Source organism: Idiotropiscis lumnitzeri, chromosome 9, assembly GCF_059441095.1.
Source record: "Idiotropiscis lumnitzeri isolate Australia: NSW breed Sydney's pygmy pipehorse chromosome 9, RoL_Ilum_1.0, whole genome shotgun sequence".
NCBI lineage: Eukaryota > Metazoa > Chordata > Actinopteri > Syngnathiformes > Syngnathidae > Idiotropiscis > Idiotropiscis lumnitzeri.
This window is the reverse complement of record NC_142399.1, coordinates 15,806,841-15,834,832: the sequence shown is the minus strand read 5'-3', so window position 1 is coordinate 15,834,832 and position 27,992 is coordinate 15,806,841. Positions and strand designations below refer to the sequence as shown.

The 27,992-nt window shown below is 38.8% G+C and overlaps 1 protein-coding gene across 2 annotated transcripts in view; it reads left to right on the top strand.

Moving 5' to 3' along the window:
- The first annotated feature begins 12,078 nt into the window (after window positions 1-12,078).
- gabrzb (gamma-aminobutyric acid type A receptor subunit zeta, b) overlaps window positions 12,079-27,992 on the top strand; it is a 43,497-nt gene continuing 27,583 nt past the window's right edge. The window contains exons 1-2 of one of the 2 annotated variants that reach the window (XM_088304925.1): window positions 12,079-12,515; window positions 20,641-20,726. In XM_088304925.1, coding sequence (XP_088161051.1) covers window positions 20,674-20,726 — 53 coding nt within the window. In that variant the 5' untranslated portion in view covers window positions 12,079-12,515; window positions 20,641-20,673. The remainder of the gene's footprint in view (window positions 12,516-20,640; window positions 20,727-27,992) is intronic. The other variant, XM_088304924.1, reaches the window with a different exon arrangement.

Sequence of the window (27,992 nt, the reverse complement as noted above, 5' to 3'; positions counted from 1 at the left end):
TTTGCAGTTTTTAATGTGAAACATTTAGAATTATGTCATATTAATGCAAACTATTTGCAAATTATTATTCGCATCAGATACATGCTTTATAGATGATGATTCAGTATTTACAAATGCTTATCTAATGCTTATTAGTGTGTACTCATTATAAAGTGTTACTTCACCGTTTTATTTAAAATCCATTATGATGTTCTAGAAAGGTTGGCGTGGATGGTTGTTTGTCTCTGTGTGCTCTGCGATTGGACGGCGACCAGTTCAGGATGTGCCCCGTCTACTGCCTGAAGACAGCTGAGATAAGCGCCAGCACCCCGTGACCGTTTTGAGGATAAGCGGCTCAGATAATGGATGGATGTTATCGAAAGCCAGAATCATAAAAATGTCACTGTCCAAAGGCTTGGACCAACCTGTATCTAAGTGAATATAAAGAATATTCGCTTCGATGATCGATGTGCACAAATACACTGTCAGGCAGCAGACGATGGGAGTTAAGGATTGAAGCAGCGGGTGTCTGCTAAGTGGCTTATTGATGGCTGCCGGCGGGGCAACCATATTGTGACTAATCATAACTGATTTGCAGCCCTTCTGATGCTGAGAGAATCATTTTGGCATGGGGTATTGGAATCTCTCAACACTGTCGATCAATAGAAATGACATTCCAAGCAATCTTAATGGAAACTTAGCATTGGCATGCGAGAGGCTTCTGGGTCTGGGAACCAAACCACACAATAATTCTGCTTTGTGGTGTAATTGAACATATTCATTAAATTCTCTCCCTAAAGTTGGTTTATTTGGGGTGACTGGGGCGGCACCTGGATGACTGGTTAGCACGATGGCATCACAGCCCAGAAGTGCAGGGTTTGATTCTGGCTCCGGCCTTCCTGTGAGGGATTTGCATGATTTCTCCGTGCCTATGTGGGTTTTTTCCAGGTAATCCGGTTTCCTCGCACATTCCAAAGACATGCATGGTCGGTTGATTGAACACCCTGAAATGTGTGATTGTGAGTGTGAATGGGTTTTTGTCTCTCCTGTGATTCCCCGGCAACCACTCCAGGGTGTATCCGCCTCTTGCCCAAAGACAGCTGGAATAGGCTCCAGCACACCCGCGATCTTCGTGAGGAGAAGTGGTTCAGATAATGGATGGATGGATGATTACCAGTAAGCAATGTGATCAAAAATAAATTACTTACAATGGCAACAACAAATCATCAACCTAGAAGATACTTTTTAGATTCAATTGGATTTTTTCGGACAATTACAATCCACAAGTAGGCAAATGACTCTTCATATTCACTTTCACACTTGTGGACAGTTTAGATTCTGTATTCAATATGCCTCACAAACATGTTTTTGGAATGCAGGAGATCTACGCAAACCCTATGCAAGAAAATCCAAACTCAAGAGATACTGAAACTGACACTCCAAGTCTCCTGACTGTGAGTCAATCATGTAACCAGTGTGCTGCCTCTTTGAAAACTCTAATTATAATTTCAATAACTTGCATGATTTGAGTGAATTTATGCATTATATTAAAGATACCAAGGGCTTTCATTCTGTTTAAAGAGCTAATCTAAAGGGATTTGCAATTGTGTCAGTTAGTGCGAAGCAGGCTTCCAGGGAGCCATCAAATCCAATACCCATGCCCAAACAAACTAGGGGCATCCATCAACACCAGTGACAGCATAACCAATAGACGTTTTACACATACACGCTGACTTTTTTTTTTTTTTTTAAATCTTCATCTGCTGCTGCTGATTTACCCCATACTGTTGTAACACATGAATTTCTCTTCTGGGGATCAACAAAGGATTATTTTATAAAACAGTCTGTCTATATCCGAGTGTTGTGTTGGTCGCAAAGCATCCGGTTCTTAGATGTTTTTTGAAGTGAATAAAGGGAGACTTGTTGGTTTTCTCATTTCTTTTCCAGTCGTAGGCCGCGTTCAATTGGTCAAATCTGATATCTGAGTGTCAAGACCAAGCAAAAGGGAGCCAAGTGGGGTTACAGGCCCTCGAAGAAACCCAGCACAGTGAGCACACAAACTGAAACAGAGTTGAGACAAAATTAGTGGCATGTGGACAGAAAATTTCCCAACTTGTTTCCCCTCAATCACAGATGAATAAGCATACCTGTAAATATTACGATTAGGCCCCAGCCTTGCCCATAAAATAATTTTTTGCGATGTGGGGAGGGTTCTGTCCGTAAATGCCCCACCTCAGAGGTATGCCCGGGGTCCCCACCCTTCCTCTACACGCTCCTGTTCAAGAGAGTGGAATAAACTCAGCTGAGGTGAACACATTTGAGTAAGTGAAATTTGGTCATATATTAAACAAGAAAGTTCATACTTTCTAACATTTTAATCTCATATCAGGCAGGCTCCATAAACAGCATGCATTAGGCATATGCAAACTGTTTATCAAAGGTGTGCATTCCTTCAGTCCGTCATTGACAGACACCCGTTTTGCTGATAACTGAAGAATGACGGGACACTTAGAACATTATGGACGAAGCACTGACGCAAGTGGATTTTCGTCCATCTGAGTAATCGTCACGAACGAGGTCAAGTACCGGCGTACCTCTCTGTCCGTCACTGACAGGTGCCTGTTTTTGGGGTTGGGGGGATGGTCGGACAGACTGACTGACGGACTGATGAAGTGGCCATTACGATTTGGGTCGGCTTTAAAAAATTATGCACCGACGAATGATGGACCGGCAAAATTGAATAAAATTCCCACCTCTGCTGTTTATTGATGAAAACAAGCAATGGGGGCCTTCTGTTAATGAACATGAGAGAGGCATGTGAACTGAAATGGTGGCAGTTACATTGATGTAATAATTGTTAGGAGACAAGCCGAAATAACCGGTTCTTAGAAGGGAGCCGAAATATTGCCTCCTTCGTCCATGAGGGAGTGTTATTATCAGTAGTTGGTCCTTTGTTAACCCAAATAATGTTCAAAATACCTTCCTGAATCCAAGAGAAATATAAGTTATCACTAATGAGGAACTACACTAACTTATTTTTCAAGAGGCGGTCAAACTGTTCAATCAAAATTATGACAACCACAAGCACAGTCACACCAGTGCTATGGATTTTCCTATCAATACCGCCTCTCACAGTCTTTACATGAATACTTTTTTACTTCTTGTTATATTGTGTTGAAATGCAATCTTAATCAGTTTCTTATATGATTTAAAAGCTTGACTGCCACAATAGATACAGACCTCTGTGCACAACAGAGGCACGGTTGAAAATATCTTACACTACATCATAATGTTCAAGAACTAAACCTGTGTATGATTTATTGGACATAAATACACCCCAGTAATAATAATAATAATAATAATTGTTTTGATTATAAAGAATGTGTGCAAACATTGTACAAACCAACATTTTTTTTTAACAGAAAACATTATTCTGTAGGAGCAACTGAAAACTCAAATCTACATTATGTGTAATAAAAAACACATCTTCACATGACTGAATAAGTTTATTGCTTGGAACTATTTGAACTGGGCCCTTGGATTAGGTAGGATATATATTTTATCCTCTGGCTCAATATCAGATCAGTGCGCTGTTTGTAGTCTGTAAAGAGGGGTGTCGTTCACGTGAAAGTAATTATACCCGGTTCAACGTCGGCTTTTCCTCCCCTCTAGTATCTGTTTAAAATTCAATTCGAGTTGCATATTAAGTATGTGTGGATGGTTATGCTAATTAGGTTTGGATCCATCAGTACCTCATTTTGAAACGCTAAGTGTATAGCACAGTATACATATTACATGTGCAGTATATATAAATATATTACGGGTGCCACAATATGTGTATCTGTATCGAATCGTTGAATACAGTGCTCATGGTTCAGTGTGCACTGTATCGAATAATAAGTGTTTTTTTTTCCTTTGATGAATGGTGCTGCCTGTTTCGACAGCTCCAGCCCACTAACTTGTTCTAACTATACATACAGTATATAGTGTTTAATCATTTCAGAAGAAGAGGACATTGCCTTGTTAAAACAAAGGTGCAAGAACATGCCGTGATGCAGATGCGGATTAATCAATCGGGTAAAAAGATAACCCTGATTCATCCATCATGAGAAACCTTAAGCGCACTGGCCAAGTTCCTTATTCGGGTCCACGCATTAGTTATTCAATAGCAGTTTGAGAGCGGCAACAACATACTGCAGTGAATTTGTGGCAAGAAGTGCTCCCATGAAAATGTTTGGAAGTTTGGTGCTATTGTAATTCGTTGCTGACGTGCAGAATTTTTCTTTCCGAATAAAAGAATTCTGAACCTTTTATAATACACGAGTGGCGTTTGGGGACTGTAATTGCTATTCGTTGGACATGTGCTGTAATTAACTCCAAACTCACAAAGAGACTTATCTCCTTATAGTAAATGAATGTGATGAGTGGGCTATTAATCATACTTCAAAGACGCTATCAATACGGGAATTGTGTGCTTACAAGCCATCTATCTTTTTCCAGTGAGGATGATCTTGAAACAGTTTTGAAACTGAATTTTTACTTTTAATTTTACAGGAACTTTGTTTCTGACCAGAACAAATAGATTAGAACATATTACTACAGAGGCATTACACTGACTCACAGTCAGCAGTAGAATGGATTTTAAAATTCTACTACTGGTCTATAAATCAATGAATATTTCTTTTGTCCTGAATAAATTAAAGGAATGCCGACTGTTACATACACCAGAAATTGGGTCACTTACACCATGTTTTCATCATTTTATGTACTCCTTCATGTTACAAAACAAAAATGACTTCTTATGTGAATACAACACGTCTGTGATGTGAAACCTAAGCTCACAAAGCACGGCGTCGAAAAAAGTGTCGCAGTGTTTACGGAAATAAATATGGTCTCGCTTGCAGGGACTCATCTTATCATCTCATTGGCGAGCTGGGAGGAGGTAGAAATATTTTTCAGGATATGAGGCAACACTCCTCAATCTCCTCATTTAATGGCGTTAACCTCAAATCATTGCCACCACTAATAAATGAACAGTCTGCATTGCTGAATTACTACTATTATCAGACAAGTCCACTTTATGCTTCTGATTAAATTAAAGTCATATGTTAAAACAAGAAATGTTACAATTTTAATTAGTTTGGCAATAAGTTACTTCAAACCCTTACATCTCAGGAACTACTCAGTCAATCTTTACAAAACAGTTATTGTTAGAAAAGGATTTCAGCAAGGAATGCAAATCGGCAATAATCAAGATTGGTGCATATTTTAGTAACTTGACCAATCTTTTAAATGATTGCAGCTTTGGATTCCTTTCCAACTACACTTCTTTATTGAAGCTTGAACCAGAATTTCCTGAGATATAAGTGTTCAAAGAATAGCGCAGACGCTCTTTTTTGACAAATGAATTGACCCCAAATTTGAGATTTCGCGTTGTGCCATTACTATCAACAAGTACAGCAAGTTTGATTAAAATAAAACTCCACTTGTTTATTTATTTTTTTTCTGATTTGGCATGGCACGACCCCTATGCAGATTCACGGCATTGTCAGTACACTCCCTGAGCAGTCCTTTTTTACTCCAAGGACTGGTCACACTTCGACATGTTTTGACAAACCCACGATGACACTTAAAACAAATAATTAAACGTTCAACTTACCATTACGCCCATACAATGAATGAATTTGATGTCATTAATGGCTCTGCTAGGTGTGTTTTCTTTTACGAACAAGTCCCAAGAAATACTCCAAAGGCTTCTCGTTCAAAGCTGACCTATTTGAAGTGGAATTGTCCAATTGGGTTGTAAGAGGGCATAAAAAAAAGGGCATAATGTACATTTGATAGCTTTCTGGAAGTCTCTTGCTATTTTATTAAAATGCGTGGCATATTATAACTGCATCAAAACTTCAAGTGCAAGTCGGTTTCACCTTTGCAGAGCACTTGACTAACTACTGCCTCTGAAGCACATAAAATGAAAACTAAGTACTTAAACTGATGGCCCCTCTTAAGCCCACGGCATATTATGGCCCTAAACGTAGACAATTAAAAATGTAGAACAGTCCCAAAAGTCCCAAAAGGCAGACCATGGAGGTAATTCCAATTTGGCGGGAATTCATTACTCAATGTGAAATTACTCATCCATTGCACCTGGATTTTAATTCAGGTTTGTGCCAGTAGTGTTTGAACTCTCCGGGCGTCTTAGCATTTCTTCATTTTCTCGACATGAGCCTGTTTCAGCCGGATTTTAGCTGACGATTGAGTGCCATTCCTTCAATTCCCAATTTATGACATTGAGTTGTTGAAAGGAAAATAAGGAAGTACTATTTTAGATACCGTACACCAATGGAGTGGTGGTCCTGGGCATCCACCAGAAGGGGGGCTTCCATAGCCTCCCTCCCTCACCTCATTGACGAAAATGTTGTTTGGCCATCGTAGAAGAAGGGGCAGCCTTCTGTGATTGATGGCCACAAAGTTAGGAAAATGCACTGTTGGCAATTTTTTTCACGGTCGTGGTCGTTGATGAGCGTGTATACACAGGCATGCTAAAGGTAACGCTAGATTTGAATGGAATAATTTGAGAAAATTTGCATCAGCATCCAATGTTTTGTTCAAAAGAACGAATCTTTTGACTCAGAGAAGTTGGAACTTTTTCTGTTGCCGGTCCCTTCCTTAGGAATGACCTTCCATTAAATGTTAGGCAAGACCCCCTCTCTGTCCATCATTAAAACTCATCTTAAAACCCAATTTTATTATTTGGCCTTGGAGTCAGTCTGAGACTTGGTAGTCTTTAAGTCTTTTATTGTGTTAGGAATTTTTGTTTTTCATTAATTGTTTTTATGTCTTTGCTGTCTCATTTTTACTTTATATACAGAACACTTTTCATTTATTATTATTATTTTTTACATGAAATAAATTCAATACATAAAGTGTTTGCAACTTGTTCACTCTCCCGCAATAAATTGGGGAGAAGTGATTTCTGAAGCTTTGCACTGAAATCCATCATCCAGATGAGGAAGGAAGGCGAGGTCACCCTTGAAATCCATTGAACCTTTCTAAACAGGTGAATTGTTATTTTGTAATAACCATTGTAGCAGATGAAATGTTGCATAATGCAAACCCATTTCAATATGGCATCAAACCCCTCATGCTCTGTGGTCACATGGTAAATAACTGCAGAGGACAAAGGCACTCTTCAATGCTTGGGTTATGATTTGGCCTTTGCCACTCATCACAAAGATGCTTGGGGAAGAAAAAGGTAATCATCTCATCAGATTGCAGATCATCCCGCATGAATAACATTTCACACAATTGATTTGAGTGAGAACACAAAACACTGGGAAAAAAAGGGCAAATGGGTTTGATTTCAGTGTGCACCTTTAACACAAACGTAAATGATGGCACACAGAGCACATAACGCATGAATAAAATATGCACATACTGCTATGACCTGGGGTAAAAAGCTGCAGATGAATGAGGGCTCAGGTGCTTGTGGTGACGTTCCTCAGCAGAATTATAATGGCAGGGAACGGAGAGGTGCATTCATCATGAGTGGGCTTGCTGATAGAGGAAGAACTTGAGAGCTGGATGGCCTTCAAGTGGTCACTGGTCCCACACTGCCATGCATAAACAAGTAGAAAGGGGCACTTTTGGAACTTCAAGGATGTTCAGAAGAGCCACACAGCTTGTCCTCATTAGTGTTGTAGGTGAGATGGAGCCTCTCCCAGTTGACGTAAAGGTGAATGACGACTGACACCCTGGATTGGTCACCAGCCAATGAAGAGGGAACATGTGGATAGTATGGTTAAGGTGTGAATAAAGCAAAAAATATGATACAAAAACAGAATACAAAGAATTCCCCTCATTGCCACAAGAGAAGATTACCCAAAATGACAAGAATGAAAACTATGATCAATATCATAGAACTGTAACTTGACTGCATAATGAGACTTGTTTGTCCAGACTGCTCAGCACAACGTTGCTAATAATAGAAGAATGGAATGAACTGCAAAAAGTGAGTTGCTTTATATTGGCAACCCCATTTCTGTTTCAGAGTTTCACCATCTTGAAATAATCACCTAAGTCACATTTTTGACCCCGAAAAATGTTTTTTACCTAGAAAATCCCCTCAAGATGATGTTCACCTCTGCTCAAATTGGCTAAGTTGTTTGTTAAAAGATCATTCAATATACTACTATTGAAATTAAATCACTAAGACATGTAATAGAATCCGTATTTGGTTTCAGTTTTTCACGATAACGAAAAAATGACTTAGGCCATTCTTCTAGCAAGGTGGAATTATGTATTTCATGGATGTGATGCATGTTTCGTCTTCTGTTCATATTGGACCCTGACCCATCACTTCATAGCTCCTGGGATGTAAAACAGGGGGGGCTGGTCAAATGTTTTAATGTAATAATATCATAACATACTGTCCGGGTAATAATGTGAAAGGTCTTCAGGGATATGTGGTGGGAGGCATTTGGAAGTTGTTGGCCCTGGTTTTAGCCGATAGCTACCATCACTTTGGCAGTGATTCATTGATCAACTGCGTTATGGAATGCATTTCTTTATGTTGCACCCACATTTGCTGTGTGATAGAAAGCAAGAAAATATAGACTGGCTTCCTTTGGGGCCAAAATGGACACAAATGTGAGAGCGAGGCTGGTGTAGATGCAACATTGTTCACCATCTTCACAGGAACGGTAAAACACACACACTCGTTCACAAAGACCAGCAGCAGGCCGAAAGAAACAAGAAAGAAATTGAAAGGTATGAGCACATTTTCACCTAAAAGGTTTTTACATTGGACATGTGGAGGGGCGGTTGTGCAAAGTTCACTCTTTGTTCTTTACAGACGTGAACATAAACAATACACAATTTAAAAAGTCCCCCATGCAAATTAACAGCCATTCATTTGATACAAGCGTTCCAGTATTCCAGAAGCTGCTCAGCATGATATGGCTATCAAAAACAATCGGAGTAAAAGAATCACAAGTCAGCTGTGTGTACGTGAATCAATTTGCCTCCTTCCTTCCTGTTCCATCACCATTTTTGTCACACATCATCAAGGATACAGACGAGTACTCAGAATTGTTATTAACCGTGATTAATAATGGATCAGCAATGTTGCAATGATCCTCCAAATACTGCCTGCACAGTCAATGGGTGTTTTTATGGTTGTTAAATGAGCTGTAATTGATGAAATTAGAAGTTACTCCCACTTCATCCCACATTCCAAAAAGATGATGATGATTCACAATGTGTGTGCTAATGGTGGTCAATCGGCTGTTTGTGCCCTGCAATTGACAATTGGCTGATGACCTGTTCAGGATGTACTCTGACTTTCGCCCAACTTCGCGTGGGATAGGCTCCAGTTCCCCTACAACCATAACCTGATATAGAAAATGGATGGAAGGAATATTGAAGTCGACTTGAGCATACTTCTATACCACAAAAATAATATTATTCAGTACTTTTTTTAAACTCTAGGACTACGACAGACGTCATTATTACAGTGTTATTACTCTGCGTATATAAATTGTCGATGCTCCTGGATTTTTCTAATTTTGTATATATTTCAGTCTTATGGTGCAATTTTATGTTGTTAAAAAAAACTAAAAGTAGTTGCGAGTAATTGCTCCTTTAACTACGACGCGCCCGTCAATTTGACGGCTCTACTTAATCTTATACAAGATTGTGCTGGGACAGCGTTGTCGGGTTTCTATAGCGACCGGCGACTGCACTGAGAAACACTGCTGGTCACCATAATCTATAAAAAAAATCTTGTAGAGTAAATGAGGATTTACATGTTCAAAATATTGACGAGTCTGAGGATGGATGAAAAAAGTCCCACTGCCACGCCCAAGAGAAGTCGTGTCACGTGTAAAAAAGGCTGTTACAAATCAGAATCATGACATTGCAGCCTGTACATGCAGACAGTCGAAATGAAAGTTCTTATTGTTTCAAAATCCTCGTAGTCCGAGTGTTAATCAATTTGTTAACAGCGCAAAGAATACTGGGAGTTGGCGTTTTATTTTATACATTTTTTCAAATGAAATTAGACAGATTTTTCAGGTAATCAGATTGTTTTAGTTTATGCATTTTGTAACTGATGAGCATACTACAAGGTGTCTTTTCAATTCAGATATCATTTGTTCAGACGTGAGATCGTCGGCATTCGACAGGCTTTGTAGGTTTCGTGTGCCATTCTGTGCCATCACCATTCCTCTCCTCAATTGACATTGGATCAGGGTTGCAAAATTGCCACCTGGCCAGAAGTTTTTCTGTCACTGACTGCAGCTCAGCGCAAATATTGAAAAGCTTTTTGGCTGTCACACAGCTCTAAAAAGTAAGGCAATTTATGTTAGCAGTCAAAACAGAACCTGTTTTGGACAAACCACACAGCACACGGCCTGCAACCACTGATGAAACCACAAATCTCTCAGAGCAGGCATTTGCACAAAGCTGAAGACTTCAACTGGCTTCAATCAGACGATTATGATCGTCAACAATCTGAAGTAGGTACAGGTAGAGCTAATTCCCTCTCTGAAGAATCGCTGCTCTTGTCTGTGTTTTCATCAGGTGTGGTTGTTGCTGGCCTATTGCGACATGGTTTGTTAAGAACAAATCCTGTTTTGAGAAACTTGCCATGGACAATGTAAATTGAACTAAGCGTTGGGGCAGTATAATGTTCATAAAGCTTCTGGAGCTGGTGCTGAACTGCTGTCTGGGACGGAAACTCTTTGTGCCATGTGGCAATTTTGTCAGTGTCAATTAGCAAGCCATGGGCAAAGGGAAGGATATGCTCATAAAAACTGCTAATCCTAAACTGTCGGATGCTGATAGCCTCACATCTGCACATGTCCGAATGATGCCGAAAATGAAAGGCAATAAAATAAAAATCTTTTTGTTTTGTTTCTTCTCATGATTTGTTGAACTATTTAAAGTTGCAAATATAGGTGTTCTCTTTTGGTGGTCCTGTTTTCAGATTTTTTTTCTGTCTTGTGTTGACCTATGAAGGCTACTGGGCCCTCAGTACTGATTTGGCACTCTTATAATGTCACGTGTTAATGCCATAAACAAATGCGAAGGTCAAGAAGGAAACAAAATATCACTCTTCAAAATAGATTCCTTTTGGCATCTGAGAATGTAACACATTTCACTTTAAAATTTTAAAGTTAAATGGATTTTAAGTGGAAGTTCATTATGAATAAACATGAAGAAACATGATAAAAGCGACGATGACCTGTAACTTTGCTACCAAATTCAAAGTAAAAATGATGAATTTGCATATTCTGTGCGGTCACTGTGCACACATTTGACCTTTTACAAGTTGGTGTACCTCAAGGCAACTTCAATGCAAACGAGTCAAGAGGTTCAGAGGGATGAAACAAACCTCACTACAATTACACAAGCTCAGCATTCCTTTTTAACGTCAACTTCAACTGCTCCGTGTTCAGCTCATTGATTCACAGCCAAATGTAGGCCTACCACATCACAACTCTATTTTGCTTACGTAATCTTCACTCCCCTCCACCCCCTTTATCCCATTTCCGTCACAGGTCAGAGGTCAGCAAAGGAGCAGCTTCCCTGAAGGTGGAAGCGTAGTCAACATCCTCCTTGTGAGCATGCTTCAACTGAAAGGCTGTTGGCCAACAAAAGGGCAAGCGACCTCTCTCCCCCGTGAATGGTGGCACTAAGGCACTCTTGCTGCCTTATCAACTGAGCTTCAACAGTTCATGCACACGTGAGCCAACATTGGAACACTATAGCTGCATGGTGACCTTCCACCCCCTTGGGCGTGTTGTTATGTTCTAGGTGCATCTTATACACGGAAGAAAACAAGTGAGCTTTCAGGGAAATTGTGAACCTCACCCTGAGTCTTATTTTTCTGATTTCTCTTTCTTCAAGCAGACTGTTCTCAATGTGGCCGATTAGAAAGCATAATAGCCTGCAGGTGCTGCTTCCAAGCGTTAAATTTGTGCTGACAGGATTATCGTCACTTGATTTCTTCAAAGAACCAAAATAGATGACACAGCGTGCGTGTTGGGTGCCAAAACCCATTTCATTCAGGCTACAATTATCGTTCATTTAGCTCTCAGAATGTTGTGATCTCATATTATTTCTTATATTTGCCTCTTTGTGTCATTTTAGTGGGACAATAATGCGTATGCTGTAAATTTCCCTGAGTTGTTTTTTTTTTAATTCTCACAGCACAATGACAATGTGGTTGTCACCACAGCAGGTTTTAGATTCCATGTTTTGGAGATTCCACATCTGCGCGCATGCCCTCGGCGTGCGTGCGTCATTGCGCAGAGGCTCGTCCAGCCTATAAGTGATATGGGAATCTGCTGACTGAGCACAATCGGTGCTTCAGTCGCTCTTACGTGGGCTCGGATCAGCAGGTGCTGTCTTTAATAGAGCTGTCTTCACTGCAAGGACTCAGACAAGAAGAGGATCTCTTCCATTGCGGATGACAAAAGTCTATAATAAGGATACCATCAATTATGTGACATCGCAGCGATCGGCAGTTTCAGGTACATTTCATAATTTAATTTGATATTACCCTATGTGAAACTGGTTGTAGCACTTTTCATATATTAGTCCCCCCTTTCTTTTTTTTCTCATGTCGGAGCTGTCTATTTTCGTGTGCCGCTTTTCTCTCTCCGGCGCGCTGATGCGAGAAGCGTGCAGGCGTTTGAAGTCTGAACTTTGAAGGATGGGAGTGTTTTTTATTTTTTTTTAAACTTCCTTTCTTCAGAAATAGTCTTGTGTAATCACTTAATCACAGGCGTATGTCATTCACACACATTTGTAGTTAAAATGCGCGGGTTGTTTGTGCATTCGCCTCACCCTTAATTGGATTTAATGATTTGGCGCAATAGTGCCTTGTATTTGCATCGTTTATGTTGGTGTGTATGTCAGGGGGTTAACGTGTTGTCTTAACCATGCGTGCTTCTTGATCGTTTAGTGATGGCAAGGCATTCCATTTGGAGAAATAAAATGTTCCAGCTAGGATACACTGAAAACACCAAAGCAACCGTTAATTATTACACAAAGGTGAAGTTCAGGGATAAATTAAACTGAGAGCCTCGAGGTGCCCATGCTGCGAATCCCTGCCATATGACTTTTAAATTAATGATTTTAACATGGATACAATCAAACTTATTTGTCAGATCTGTGTTTATTGGATATGCTGTCACAGTATGACAAAATAACCTGTATGTCTGCTGTGATTCCACAATGCAAAGCCTTGCTGAAAATCACACCGATATCATAATAAAGAATTATGTTGCATTTCTCTAAAGCTTCCTCGAATTTCACAAAGTATTTGTAAGCTCACACTCGTATTTTCTTTTATCTTTGGAACAAACCCAGATTGCAAGGCATACTTAATTGGTACAGCTTTTGTTCACTCATTGGTTCTAAACTGCCAGCTGCCAGCTTTCAGATCTGACAATGCAGGCCAACCATCACAAACCGGGACTGGAGGGTAGAGGAATGTGATTTGCATAAATAGAGTTGTGTGGCAAATGGAAACATTATCATCAGAACTCCAGAGCTCCAAGTGCTGTTGTGTTTCCTTCTTTTAGATGGAGAGGGCCTTTAACAAAAATATGTTTTTGGTGCATGGGATAAGCGGCTTGGGTAACGGATGGATGGCTGATTTCATCAGGGACATCACTAGTTGCACGCTATACGAGACCAAGACTTGCTTGAGACCAGCACTTTTTGGAGTTGAAACAGTCCAAGACCCAGAGTGAGACCACAGCAAGACCAAGATAATAACAAAAACATGACATTTATGAAAAGTTAAAAAGCATTTTCTCTTTATTTTAACTTTATTTTTATTTGATTTGACAGTGCAAAACTCTGTGTGCAACTCTCCCGATTAAAAAAATGTAACAAAAAAAAACATTAAAATAAAAGTTTTTTGCAGCGTTTTGTGACCTGACGTGCACGGTGAAGGGAAATTATTATGACACCCAACCATGCAAAAAATGAAAAAATGACCAATTTAGTCGTGTTGCATAAGCGCAGCTAAATACATTTGTGTTAAATGAAGCACGCTGCTGAAATGCACTCGTAAACAAATTTGACATACACTTCATGGAGCACATGTAACTCTCCCGTTACTCTCCTGCCTCTCGTCAGGAGGATGTGTGCTCCAAATGAACGTTAAGCTTAAAAATCTTTGGATGCGTTAAAAGATATGGAAATGAACACATAGCAAATCACTGGCTTCTAAATTGGGAATAAGTCCTCAATTGCTCTCATGTGTTGGGGGGATAAATATGATACTATCCGGCTTGTCAGTGATCTATATTCATAGATCGCACAGCCGGTCGAGCATAAAAAGAGGCGCATGTTGATTTTTGTGCCGTTGCAAGCCTTGTTTAGCGTGTTTGGGAATTTGGCAGAGGGCTCAGCGCCATGCTGGGTATTCTGGCAGCCCAAAGGCATTTAGTTTTACACACGCCTGGTGCACTTGAAAATTTGGTGGATCAAAGTAGACTCAACCTAAACTAAATTACATGTGCTGGAACCAGATCTAAGTCGTCGCGCAAATGAGGTAACACGATTTTGGTGCATTTGATCGAGGTTCCAGGCAGACAAGTGATCAAGGCATTTTAGTTCCTTGATTAAAAGAACTGCTTGAGGATTTTTTCTGCCTTGGGTCACTGTTTAATTTGGTGTGCACTGTCGGGAAGACAAGTGATATGCTTGTTGTTAACATGCCACCAATGCCGTGAGAAGAAAAACTTTAAAATAAAATCATACCAAATAATTCATGAACGTCAATGACTGACTTGATTTGTATTCCCAACTGGATTTTGGTTATTTGTTAGGTTGCAAAACTGTCAAGAAGTCATCCTGAGATTATATTCAATTGCTAATTAAGGACACAAAAAAATACTTGTGTGTGTGTATATATATATATATGTATATATATATATATATATATATATATACATGGGCAGAACTTTTTTTTTTCTGTGTGTTGGCCAAAGTGAAACTCCACCTCCATGAGTGGTGGCCAAGGGTGGACGTACACCCAATCTCACATACTAATACTTCTTGAAAAGCAAATGCAGTTTGCTGCTATACACAGTTTAAAAAAAAAAGATTATCTAAAAATAAAATAAACAAGTCATTGTTCATTATGAAGTGATATTTCTCTTCCGTATTCAGAATTTTTCTTTGACAAAGCAAAGAAATACACACATATAATTCTATCAGAATATAAAACTCAGCGATACAATAATCAGTATGCTATCCAAATACCAAAATTATAAATATCTGTAGCCCTACTTGAATATGTTAAAGTGTACCATTGGAATGGTTGAGTTGTACACTTCCTTCCACTCTGCCATCGTATGCTTTTGCGCAAGGTTCATAACGTGACAATAAACAGAATAGATGAAATTATTGTTCCAAAGAGCCTGGTAGCTAGCTGTGTAGCTTCTGTGGCCACCTGTGCATCATGATTAGCTAGGTAGCTTCACGACTGAGAAGCAATTTGATGTTGAAAAGCAGGTCACTAACTGCCAACTAGTGTGCTCAACTCTCAACCAGTGAGGATGGCATCTGCATGTTCCATAATTTTTGAATGAATCGGTAGCGTACGTCCCAGCACTACACCAAGCACATTTGTGATGTCAGGCAGAGACCATATACTATTCACTTTCTGGCACATGCAGGCAGTGAAATCATCATCTCGGACACCACAGGTTTGTTTGAAGTAGAGCGGCATCACAACGGCATAAATCCTTCTGGTATTTTCCAATTCTAAAATGTCAAAGTGTCCAGATTCTTCTTCACAAAAAAAGGTTTCCCCCAGGCTTTCGTTTTCAAGGATTACGTGTCAGAGGAATGTGGCCGAAGCATAGATATGGGAGAGCTGAGGAGCTCGGAAAAAAATAAAAAAGTCCCTTTTGATTGAGGGTGAGAGCAATGCATCATCCTTTGTCAGTCGTTCTAAATCTTGGATAGCCTCATCTCTTTTCACATTAGAGAAGAAAAAAAAAAGACGATCATTAACGATATCTGTATGAAGACCACCAAACTAAAAAAGGATTCACAGATAGTGTTTTTTGTATGTGGTCTGTTTGAATAGAAAATTGTATTTAGCAAACTGTAGAGCGGCAAAATTCAGACTTGAGGCAATATTTTTGTATGATTTGAAAACGCAATAAAAGCCAAATAATAATGCGTTAACGTCTATGACATTTTAGTGAGGGGCGCGGAAACTAACATTAATCAAAACACTTGATCAATAGATTAGCTCAATTCGCATTATGGCAGCTAACCACAAAAACAAAAAAAAAAACTGTCAGTTATAGACAGTTTTACCTGGGCTGGCGGGAGGTTCAGTTGGAAGGGCGGAGGTTAACACAAACACACACAGACACCCACACGAGAGGTATGCACTGTGAAACTGAACAAAAATCCGTTAAAAAGATGGGAAGGACCTTTTTATTGATTTATTTTTAGCACTGTAATATAATACAGTATTATATGAATGAACTCGTTTATGGATGTTTTATTGTTACGTGTTGCCGTGGGGTGAAGGGGTCGTGACAAAAATGTCATGTTCTGTTACTTTGAGTACTTCTGTGTCCTGTTAGCAAGTGTTCCACGATTGGTAGACGCAACTATTTCTTCTTGGGAGAAGTGTGGGGTAGGAAATTCTAAACTTACTTTTTATGCACACTATGGAGACAATATATGGAACATTTATAATATAATTTTTAATTTAGCATTGCTAGATTTATTGCCAATAAAATGGGACTTCCCGAGCTGTAAAACCGCCCATGGATTCTTTAAATTTCTTGAAATGGAGCACAAATCCCAATAAGACCATTATCGGTGAAAGTTATTGCTTGTTAATTATTTACTTCACTAAGGCTCTTGAGTGACGACAAGTTCCTTGTCATGTTGAGGAATTACACACAATTCCAGTTTCTTCTGCATTTATGCATTTCAAGATTTTTGTCTGAAATGTTGCCATGGCGGGGAATTAATCATGTCTTCATACATTAAAAATAAAATGACATTGGGTTAGGTTTGTGAATCCAACTGGATTGTCTTCATTTATTAATTTCCGTCCTCCAGTGAGTAGAAAAACCGTTTGCAGCTAATTCCTTCTTTTCCTTCACACTTCACGAGAGATTTACTCTCATTCCTTTTCTTCACATCACCTCCAACTTTGTCAATTCGAGGGATTGAAGTGGACAGATATGTTAAAGCCTCCTCATATGTCCAATAAGGTTTTCCTCAGCGCTCTGGCTATTCCACTCCTCTGCTCCTTCCTACACCATGCCTCTTGTATGAACCAAGAGGTCAGTGATGCCTGGTTTCCTTGGCATGAAATTGTGTCTTTGTCAGACCAGCTAATCTTGTTTCTCACCATCTGTGCCTTTGGTTGGTTGCTTGCCATTTGGCATTGCGGAGCGGTTGAAGGCCAACTTGGTGAAGCAGAACATTTATTTCATCAAACATATTCCATGATGATTTTTGTGAACTTGCGTGAATATTATGATTGGAGCCATTTAAGCATTGACACAACCACTTGGGGATTCATTTGTAAATTGGAGCTCTGAAGCGTAGAAATGACAGTAACTGAGTAATGTACATTATTACGAGGCCAGATGTGACTCATACAGTATGTATCTATGATAAATGACTATGAGTGACTCAATTCTGCCTGACATATATTTTTATATTTCTTTATGCCCTTTTCACGTCTGCTTTAAATCAAAATGCCCACTGACGACATGCAAGACTTTGGAAGACTTCAACTCTTAAAAGGTGACAGTACTCTTGTAGGTGGTCATTAAAATAGAAGAGATGCAGGTCTGTGGTTTGTCATATATCGCACATATTTCCATGATGACCATCAATGTTGATGATTTTTTTAAATGATTTGAAGCTTTCTCGTCACATTAACCCTCCTGTTATGTTAATTTCTCAGGAACAGCGATGATGTTCCCGGGTCAATATGACCCGGTGCATGTTTAATTAACCAAAAGCTGTCCAAAAACCCAAATAATCCGAACAAGCATCGTGAATATTATATTACTAACTTGACGACTACCCCTTCTATCAATATTTAGTGCAATGGTGTTCCTTACCTCTGACAGGTAATGGTTCAATTAGGATCATTCACGTTCAAACGCATTATGGGCTGATACATCATGTTAGCCACCCTACAGTCATTCACTTGGTGCTGAAGGACACTTTTACTTTGTCTAAGTCTTCAGCAGTGTTATGGACTACATTTTATTAGTAGCTGTGTTTCCTCACACGTGGTGCACTCTGGTGCGAAAATAGACCAAATGCTGATTTGTAGTCCTCAATCTTGAGTCATGGTGGATGATAATTAAATATGCATTGCCCTATCACAGAAATATTGATTTCAAACTATGTGTCAAGCGTTGTAAAGGTTTCCCCAAAGCTAATGTCACTCTCTCCTGCACTATTTGACGAGTTACAGTGTGCTGTATCGAGCTGCCTCCACCACATTGATTTTCGCAGGCTTTGTGATACAACTCAGGGGAAGCTCACCCTTGTTTAGGCACGTACCTCTAGTCAAACTTAAATACCAGAATTAGAATGGTAACCAGGGACATACTGGGACCAAAATTCTGCCTGGTAATATTCTTCGACGGCCAGGGGTGGGTGTGGTTTTGTCCGACCAAAATAATTTGTCTATGGGGGGCTGCACACGGCGACTGTCTCACGATGACATGTAACCGTTGATGGGAGTGGTGGGGTTGGCCATCATGCGCCTAAATGTTATAGACGGTTTGGTTAGGGGGGGTTATAATGTATAAGGTCACACAACGAAAGTTAATCGGCAATGGAGATGGTAGGGCGGCCGTTACGGAGTTTGAATGGCCCTAAAATAGAAAAGCCGTTCGGGAAAATAATTTTCCCCGAAATTCTGATAACCAGCACACCCCTGGTTATTTTAATAATAGATTAATCTTTACATTATTTTGTAGACCAATAGATGAATCAGAAAAACAATTAAATAAAAATAAAAATGTGTTTAAACTTCCATCCGTTTTTTGTCCGTATTAAAAAAAGTATTGTTCAGTTACAGGTTTGGTTTGCAAAAAAAATTAATATTTTTTTCCAAAGTAAAAGCATAATGTGTTTTATTTTGATTCAACACAAAGATAATCCTGCTCCTTTCATCGAGTGCCACAGAAATTGGGTAATATTTATTGTTGAGAATCTGAAATTTAGAGCATTTGGACAATTTGTAATTAAAAAAAGGTATCTAAACAATTCCTCAATTATCTAAAATATTTAGCGTTGCCCATTAATTGATATTTGTTGCATTTGTTGGAAACCATGTAAATTTTTCACAGGCATCACTTGCCACAAAACACATTGACACACTTTCAAAAAATGTGCGGGACTCTCGTATGCAATCATTGAGGTATTTGTCGTATCTTCATTCCCATTAATACGGGCCGTGGCAGCGCACAAATTCTTGACATTATGGAAGCAGAAACTGACTTGATGTGGTCCGACTGATGAGATGAGGTAAACTGCAAGATAGGAAGATGTATGTGACGCGGGTGATTGGAGACCACCTTGCACCTACAATTGTGTGTGATATGTTCTCTGCAGATACAAGAGGACTCTTTTGTCAGAAAATGTTATGGAACTTGGCCATTCTGTTTGATTTCCCCCCCAAAAATATTTTTCCCACATTCCAAAAACAGTTAATTGAAGACTCTACTTTGTTTTTTGGTGTGATTGTGAGTTAATCGTATTTTCATGACCACAAAGGGCACCCGAAAATCTCAAATTTTCTCCAAAACGGACAGGGCGCCCTATAATGCGGCGCACCTTGTGTATGGACCGAGTTCCATAGATCTGTACACGCGTGACTTCCTTGAGCACTCTCACCAACTGAGTGCATTGCACAGTGCGTGTTAACGCCCTCTATTGGTAAAGCTTGAGATTACAAAATGTAATGATTGTCAACAGTACATGTAACCGGCGGTTCCAACATATGGACAGTCAACATTAAGTAACTGTCATTAAGTATCTGTCAATATTTCCTTTGCCGAATTTGCCTTCTGGGGCAAGTGGTGAGTGTACGAGTCTCAGAAGGTTTTCTGATTACTTTCATCTTCGACTTCTGAGAGATGACAGAAACAAAGACACCCACTCGGTGGAAACTCCACTGCTCCTTTTTTCCTTTTCAACCAAGGAATGGCTGTGGTTTTGAGCCACAGAGTCTCACAAGGAGAAGTCATTAACGAGATGTCATTATGCTGTATAAGGGAATATCCTAAAGGCATGTCACCATCGTATCTCACTGCTGTATAAGATACAGACAAAAAAAACAGAGGGTCTTTTGAGGTCATCAGATAGCTAGGGGCAATTCCCTTATTTCTTATGAGCTAACCTACTGTATATTTGTTGAGCAATCGGCAGGAATGTCTGTGATGGCTGGCATCTGAATTTGTCTTGAAATGGCCGTGGGATTTCCAAGTCTGTCGTTAAGCACAAAGACTTTCTTGCATTATTTTGTAGCCACAGAAAACAGTATAAATTTAAATTTCAACACAATCTATCACGTCTTGCATCATGCTAACTTGCATGGTATTATCGCTGCTGTGTTTCTTCTTGTTGCAGACTCAACTCAGCCTCTCCACTTCCTCTGCAGCCATGGGTCTATTTGCGTCTGCTGGGAACTTGTTCTTCGTGCTCCTCATTAGCAGGTAAGATTGCTTATAGAAGAAGAAATAAACTCATTGAATTTGCAAACACAAACCTATCTTAACAGGCTCTAATTTTGTTTTTAAAAAATGCCACGTTTTAATTTTCATGCTGGTTGAAACTAGTCTTCGAAAAAGAATATTTTCAATGAGCGAGAGTGAATGGACCACTTCCTCAAGTGTTCGTTCCTTCCTGAGTTCATTTCAGTCAAAGTCGTCAATGTTCGTGAACGATCAATCGGCAGCCAGCGTCTGCTAGAGGCGGGATTTTACGTGCCATACCGCCACGCTATTGGCTTTCACGGAGGAAACAGGTAGCTTCTCGTTCGAGAACGATTCAGTGAGTGAGTGTACTATTGTCGATCAAACATTGTAGCTGCAACATTTTTGATAACAATAATGATAATACAAGCAAAATACAAAAATTACTATTACTGCAACAGCAGGGTAAGCACAAAAGTATTTTATTTATTAATTTATTAATTACTCACTCATTCTAATGATTCAGGTCACTTAAATTAACTGTGATGCCTATGATAAGTTCAAACCTAGTTTGACGTGCTGGGGAATTTGGCAATTCGCCGTGCTGGGCATTCTGGTGGACTGAGGGTGTTTTTTTTTTGTTTTGTTTTTTCACACTCCCGGCGCACCTGACTATTTGTTGACTGAAAGTAGACAGCTTTGGACCAAATTGTGGTGCAAGTGGTGCTCCAACATTTTGCTGAATTTGATCGAGGTGCAAGCAGACAGATTCTGTGTTCCACCAATATTTGTGTTTGGATGTCATCATATTTCACAAATCTCACCACCGTGTCCATCAAAACCTCTGAATCATTGTAGATATCAATGTACAGGAAGTTTAAACAATCAAAGTTCACTCCACATTGACAATCAGCTCCAGTTTTCTGAGTATGAACATTAAAATTCCATTACCGCACTCATGATGCTGTTGAGCACATCTGATTAGTTCTGCACAAATCAGACACAGCAGCACATGTCTTACGGGGATGATGGGATATGTTGCACCACATTTGTCTTCTATCAAGAAAAACGCCTCTCCTCCTCACTGTCACTGCACACCATAAGTGTGCATCCACTCAGAACTCATCCATAAAAAAATATTCTGTCAAGACTGTGACGGAATCTTTTATGACCACCTTTTTATTCATTTCTACTTACAAACAAACCTGGCAACCTATATGACCTTGACAGTCCGAGGAACCCCCAAGCTTGTTGTAGCCTTTTGACCAAATGCATCGACATAAAGGGTCACAGAAGTCATCCATTCATCTACTACAACACACTCACTGAGACATTAATGGACTATTTGAATGCATCTGCTGGTAGTTGATCTTGCTTATTATGAAGATGAAGACAATAAATTCTAAAGAGACACGAGGGCAAGTGCTTTCATCCTTTCGTTTAATTTTCTCCTCATCTTTTGTTTCATATTCAATGATTGCCCTTGTGGCATCGGAGCGTTGTTATTCGGCGAGTGTATTGTATGTTGTCGCTTTAATGCTACACGAGTTCAAGTAATGCAAATTCCCCTCATGTGAGGCTTGACATGGGCTGAGTTGGATGACAGTTTACTGATTCGATGGAAAATATTTTCTAAAGCATATTCATTGCAAACATCTTGCTGTTAGCTTTTTTGCATTGCATTTCGTAATTTCATCACTTTGAGATGATCAACTCTTTGGGATGGTTGTTGTCCTAGCTAAAGGAACAGATGTATAAGACTTACAGAGAATTATCAGCCTTTGAATCTCTTCACAGAAAATATATCGGGTGATAAAATTCATGTAATTTGATTGGAAGAGCTTCTCCTCTTAAAAGACTGTGATCCATTCAGCATTAATCTTCTATTCTGTATGTGAAGTCACCGCTGAACACATGAGTGTAAATAGGCAGAGGTTAAAGTGCTAGAAAAAGTGTTTTCAAGTAGTGCTAAGTGGAATAGGAGACGGATGCACCTAACCCGAAAGTAACACTCTAGCTAAAGCTAAATATAAAATAAAGATTTTAAATTGAATCATTATTTTTCTACTGACTTTTTTCATGACTTGTTTTTGATTCTCTTTGACTGCAAAAGCAAACTGCCTTGTTTTGACTTCAATCCATGTTTGAACATTTTCATTTATTTCTGATGCAATGCTGACTGAACGTCCTTTTGCATATTCATCAGCCTTAATTGTAGATCCCCTATCTGGAACAATATCTTCCCGCTCTTTGGGATTCTCTGCCATTTTAATCTTCCAAAGCGATTAGGCATGGTTTCATTCTATTTTAACAGAAGCTTCAACCTACAGGATTGTTTGGGTTCTCATTGACTGAATGCAACTCGCCATCCCCTCGATACATTGCACAAGGGCACAATGCTAATAACAACATGTCCTCTGAATGGAGAACACATTTTATGATTGCAGTTTCAGTATGTGTCATTCACGAGACACACGTACACAATGATGCGATCATAACGATCTGTAGATTTTTCATTCCCCATTAGACTTTAGTAGTTCGGCACTATTGGACTTCAATTACAATAATGAACATACTTATATGATTCAATTAACAACTTGTTGTCAGTGTCAGTTAAAATTGAACTTTATTGCCTTTGTAGAGGCAGATTATTTTATATAGTGTAGCTTTTTTTGATAATATACTGCGACAATGGTTATAATTTTGTCGCTAGTTGGTGTAGATTAAAAACAAATAACTTTGCTAAAGTAATAGTTTGAACAATTTTATTTGTCAATGCTACAACTAACTAATTTCTGTTTGTGTCTGCCGCGATCCAGCTACATTGGCCACAAATAATTTTTATCAGTTATTGATAGATTAAACAGGTGTAATTAACAAAGTAATTTTATACTCAAAATTCCTAATGCCGCTTTATTTTTTTCATGTTTGAATATTATTTTTCAACTAACTTTTATTCATTTTTCACTCGTGTACGTCATATTTGGTTGGCGCTAGACATTTACGTCAACACGCAACAGATATTATAATAGATCAAAATATAACATGGTGGCGAGGAAGGAGGGGGTTTTTAAGACGAAGCAATGCGTTTGTTTCTGTGGAAACACTTTGAATTGTGCACAAAAGGAGATCGTCTTGTCTAGACGGTGGTTGTGTATAGCCAATGCTGAGTGAAAAATAACGGAAGCACGACTATTTGTCGAAGCGTCTTGGCCGTCGCCAGGGCATCACAAACAGCAGCGAATCTCAACTGAATGAATGAATCAGCGGCGGATATGGTAGAATTTAGTGCCTTATCTATTCAAAAACTTGATTATAAACCACCTTGTGATCAAAGAATTACTTGTTTCATAGCAATACCATGTGATATTTTTGAAAAAGAATATTCAAACCTTTTGAAAAATTTTTTCAGACAGTTGTTCTTTAAACAGAACAATCACAGCATTAGGTTAATATGTGAAAATATATGTTTAATGTTTTCCCTATTTTTTGCTCTACAAAAAAGAATGTTGAATATTGTCCAGATGTATGAAGCACTTTATAAGAATGGTTTGTTTGCATTGTTTTTTAAGACATAAAAAACTGTTTATTCTGATAATAATGTAAGTTAGTGTATTAAAAGACAACTCGCTTGTTCTGTTTAACTTTATTTATGCTAGAATATGAAGATAATTAGCTTGTTCCGATAGGAATGACGTTTTTGTTTACATTTTGGAATCAGTAAAGCTGAGTTGTTTTAAAAAAAAAAAATTGAATGGCCATCCTATTGTACTTATTTGGAGTAAATTACTAGATTGTTTATTTACAGATTTTGTATTTATTTATTTTTTTACTGTATTGAAATATCTTATCAAAGTTGCCTTTATCGTATAAAATGTTATCGTTTAAAAAAAAAAAAGTCACTTTGTCAAATGGTTAGACCTTATATGGACAAGTATTGTATCGGTCACAAAATGTATTGTTATACCCCTACGAATTCCATAGCTGCTAACCACACAACCATTTGGTGTATGAGAGTGAGTGTTGGTCTGAAAGTGGCTTTAGCCATGAAGTGAGTATGTCATGACTAGCCAGAGAACCCTGAAAGACTGAAAACAAAATTAAAAAAAAATACAACACGATATAAATTAAGGCTCACCGTGGTATAACATAATCCATTTGATGTCCTGCAGTGCTTCTGCTTCCTTATTAAAATACATTTTCCACATGATCTTGCTATTAAAAGTTTAAATAAGATCTTTGGCCCGTATTAGTGAATTAAAATGACACTACAAAGTATTTTCTTGGAATTGATAATCTTGGCCAAAGCACCAGCCTTTTAGACTGGTGCTATTAATTGCACCCTGGAGCTCAATGATAATGTGCATGCAAGCTTAGTTTGGGCTGAATAAATAATGAAAGGAATTGCTGCAAGAGACAGCTTTGCTCAAGATGTGGCGTACTGCCTCCTGGATTTGTTAGTTACAGTTACAGTTTAGCCAGTGTGTCCACAGATCCTTACAATAATTTGAAATAAATAAGGTCTTGATGTGAGGGTGCTGGGTGTTTGGAGGACCTAAGAGCAAAGAGGCAGGCGGGTTAGTAGAAAAAAAATGATGATTTTATTTAATAAAGTCTGCAGCAGGTGTTGGCTGTCCAGTGAGGGTAGTCCGAGTTCAAAAGAAAGGAATCCAAGGGGTCGCAAGGTACAGGGCTGGCAAGCAAAGAGCAGACGACAAACTATCTGTGGAACACAGGGAATAAGGCAAGGTCAGGATACTAAAACAATTGTTGGGTGTACACGGCAAACTGGCTGGATGTACAAACTTGTAAGTCAGAGTCTTGACCTGGTGACGAGGTGGCTTAAGTAGTCTTGATGTTAATTGCTTGCACTTGGTCTCAGCATCACGGGCCCTTGAAAGAAACACACGCACACACAAAAAGGGAGGGGCTCAAGAGCAAATTAAAAACAATTCAATTGATTATATTAATATGGCACAACTATCAAGACCATCCGTCTTAGAGCGACTTCACCTTTTTAGCTTACTTACCTGTGAAGTGCGACGGGTCGGAACTGGCTAACACCAAAGCTAGGAAGCCTTTTAATTCTACACTACTTGGATATCCAAAGGTTTTTGATCGTGTTAGCATGCACAATGTAATCTAATTGAAAGATTTGGACTGAGGCGACTGGCCATTTATTTTAACTAAGTCCACACTTGAAATCAGCATACTTAAACCACAAACGTGTGCATGTGTGCATGTCACTGGTACTCGTAAGAGGGAATGCATACCTCCTACTCTGGTGTCCCTTTCCTTGCTCCATGTACATTTTCGAGTGTTTCTTAAGATTCTGTTGTTTGTTTTCAAATCTTCAAATGGTCTCGCACCCACCTTACCTGTCTGAGCTCCTCCACCCCTACGCACCTGGTCTCAGGTTTGCGGACCAGACCCTCTTAGAGGTACAGAGGACTAAGTAAAGCCTCAGAAGTCTTTATTGCCGGTCGTTGTTTGTTGTTGTCCAACTTACATTTGCAGCACTTTGCATACATCAGTGGTTGTCTTTCTAAATACAGTTGAGTTGAGTTCAGCTGTTGCTCATACAGTACACAATTTCAGCGTTGTATTACCTTTCGACATTGTCTAAATATTATAGCACTTATCGTGTTCTTGTTTTCTCATTTGCCATAAATTATATTAAAATAGGCAAACAGCAAAAAATCCAACAAGATTTTATTATCGGACGGTAACAGATGGGGCAGGCAGGAAAGCACCAGAATGGAGGAGACTATGTCAACACCAATTTATCATAGAGTGGCTTATTCTCAGAGCAGTGTCTCTTTATAACTACATTAGAAGGTGAGCAGGAGTTTGGATCCATAAACATTTGACAGAACACCCCAGGTAGGTCAATTTCTGGCTCCAGTACTCCTTATAATAAGCTCGACTTGTGCCATAGCAGACGTGGATGAAGAAGCGGTGTTTAGAGCCGAGCTGAATTTCACTCATCAAAACATGACCTGTTTATTACGAAGACAGCCATATGTGACTGCGCATTTTTCATAGTCAAGGTGCATTTCAACGATATGGCACTCTGTTTTTTCAGTTCACACACAGAAAAATGCACTTTTCCATGCCACAATATTAAAGATTTGAGTCAGTTTAACAAATGAATTAAATAAATTTTAGAGCAAACTTGTCTAGATGCACATTAGCAACACAATCATCATGGACATTCTGTGTCAAGATTGCAGAAACATTAAGATAACTGAATCAATACATTATCACATAGAACAAAAGGCATGCTAAATGATATAATATTTATTTATTTATTTTAAATAATATTTAATGTAATTATGTGATTTCAAGTGTTAAGAGCAGTGTGCAATGATGTAATTGGTGCATTAGTATACATACATATAAAAATGACACATTTAGTTACTATTTCCTTTGATTGTTCTTTTAATTCGGTTCACTTCAATTATGACTTTACTACTTCATTAGCATGGGTTACTTTTTTTTTTTTTTTTTTTTTTTACCAGTTATCCGAATGAAAGTCAGCTGCCCATCTGACTTTGGTCAAGAGGCGAGGTATACACCAGACAGTGTCGTTGAAGATTATTCTCAGTCTGCACATTACACCCATAACAAACACATTGTTTTGATAATAATCCCTCGTGGCGCCAATTAAAACTAAGATGATTGATCAATGTAAAGGTTTTTTTTTTTGTTTGTTTGTTTTTTACACACTTCTCGGGCTAGATTTCATTTAATCAGAGGTGTCTTAGTCTGCATCACTGTGATGGCTGCCCTCAAAGGACAGGTTGAAAACAGCGAAATATTGTATGAATAAAACGTCTTCATCATAGTATTACATAATTGCCTCTGTAATTAACTTTGAATAATATTAACATCCGAAAAAGCCCGTGTCTTATATCATCCTTATTCTTCTCAAAGCCATCAAGAATTATTATTAAAGAACTTTATTGATTTTAAAGGTTTTCAAACACTGTATGTGACTTGTCGTGTATACACACAAATGCATTTGCACACACCAGCAGTTAATCTCTTAACCGTTGTCTGCTTTATTCTATATGACTGTATTGCCATGTCTATACAATTTGTTAACGAATAAGAGAGGGTTTATCATTTGAAGGAGTCTCTCGATGCACAAAATTGCAGAGGCGGGCACCAGTCGTGATCGGTTTTGTTGATTTAGCTTTGTTACTTAACGTTCTTGATTTTTCCTTGCGTTCCTTCGTGTCTTGTCTGTCTCATCATACTTATTGTGTCCTCCTGTGTTGGTTT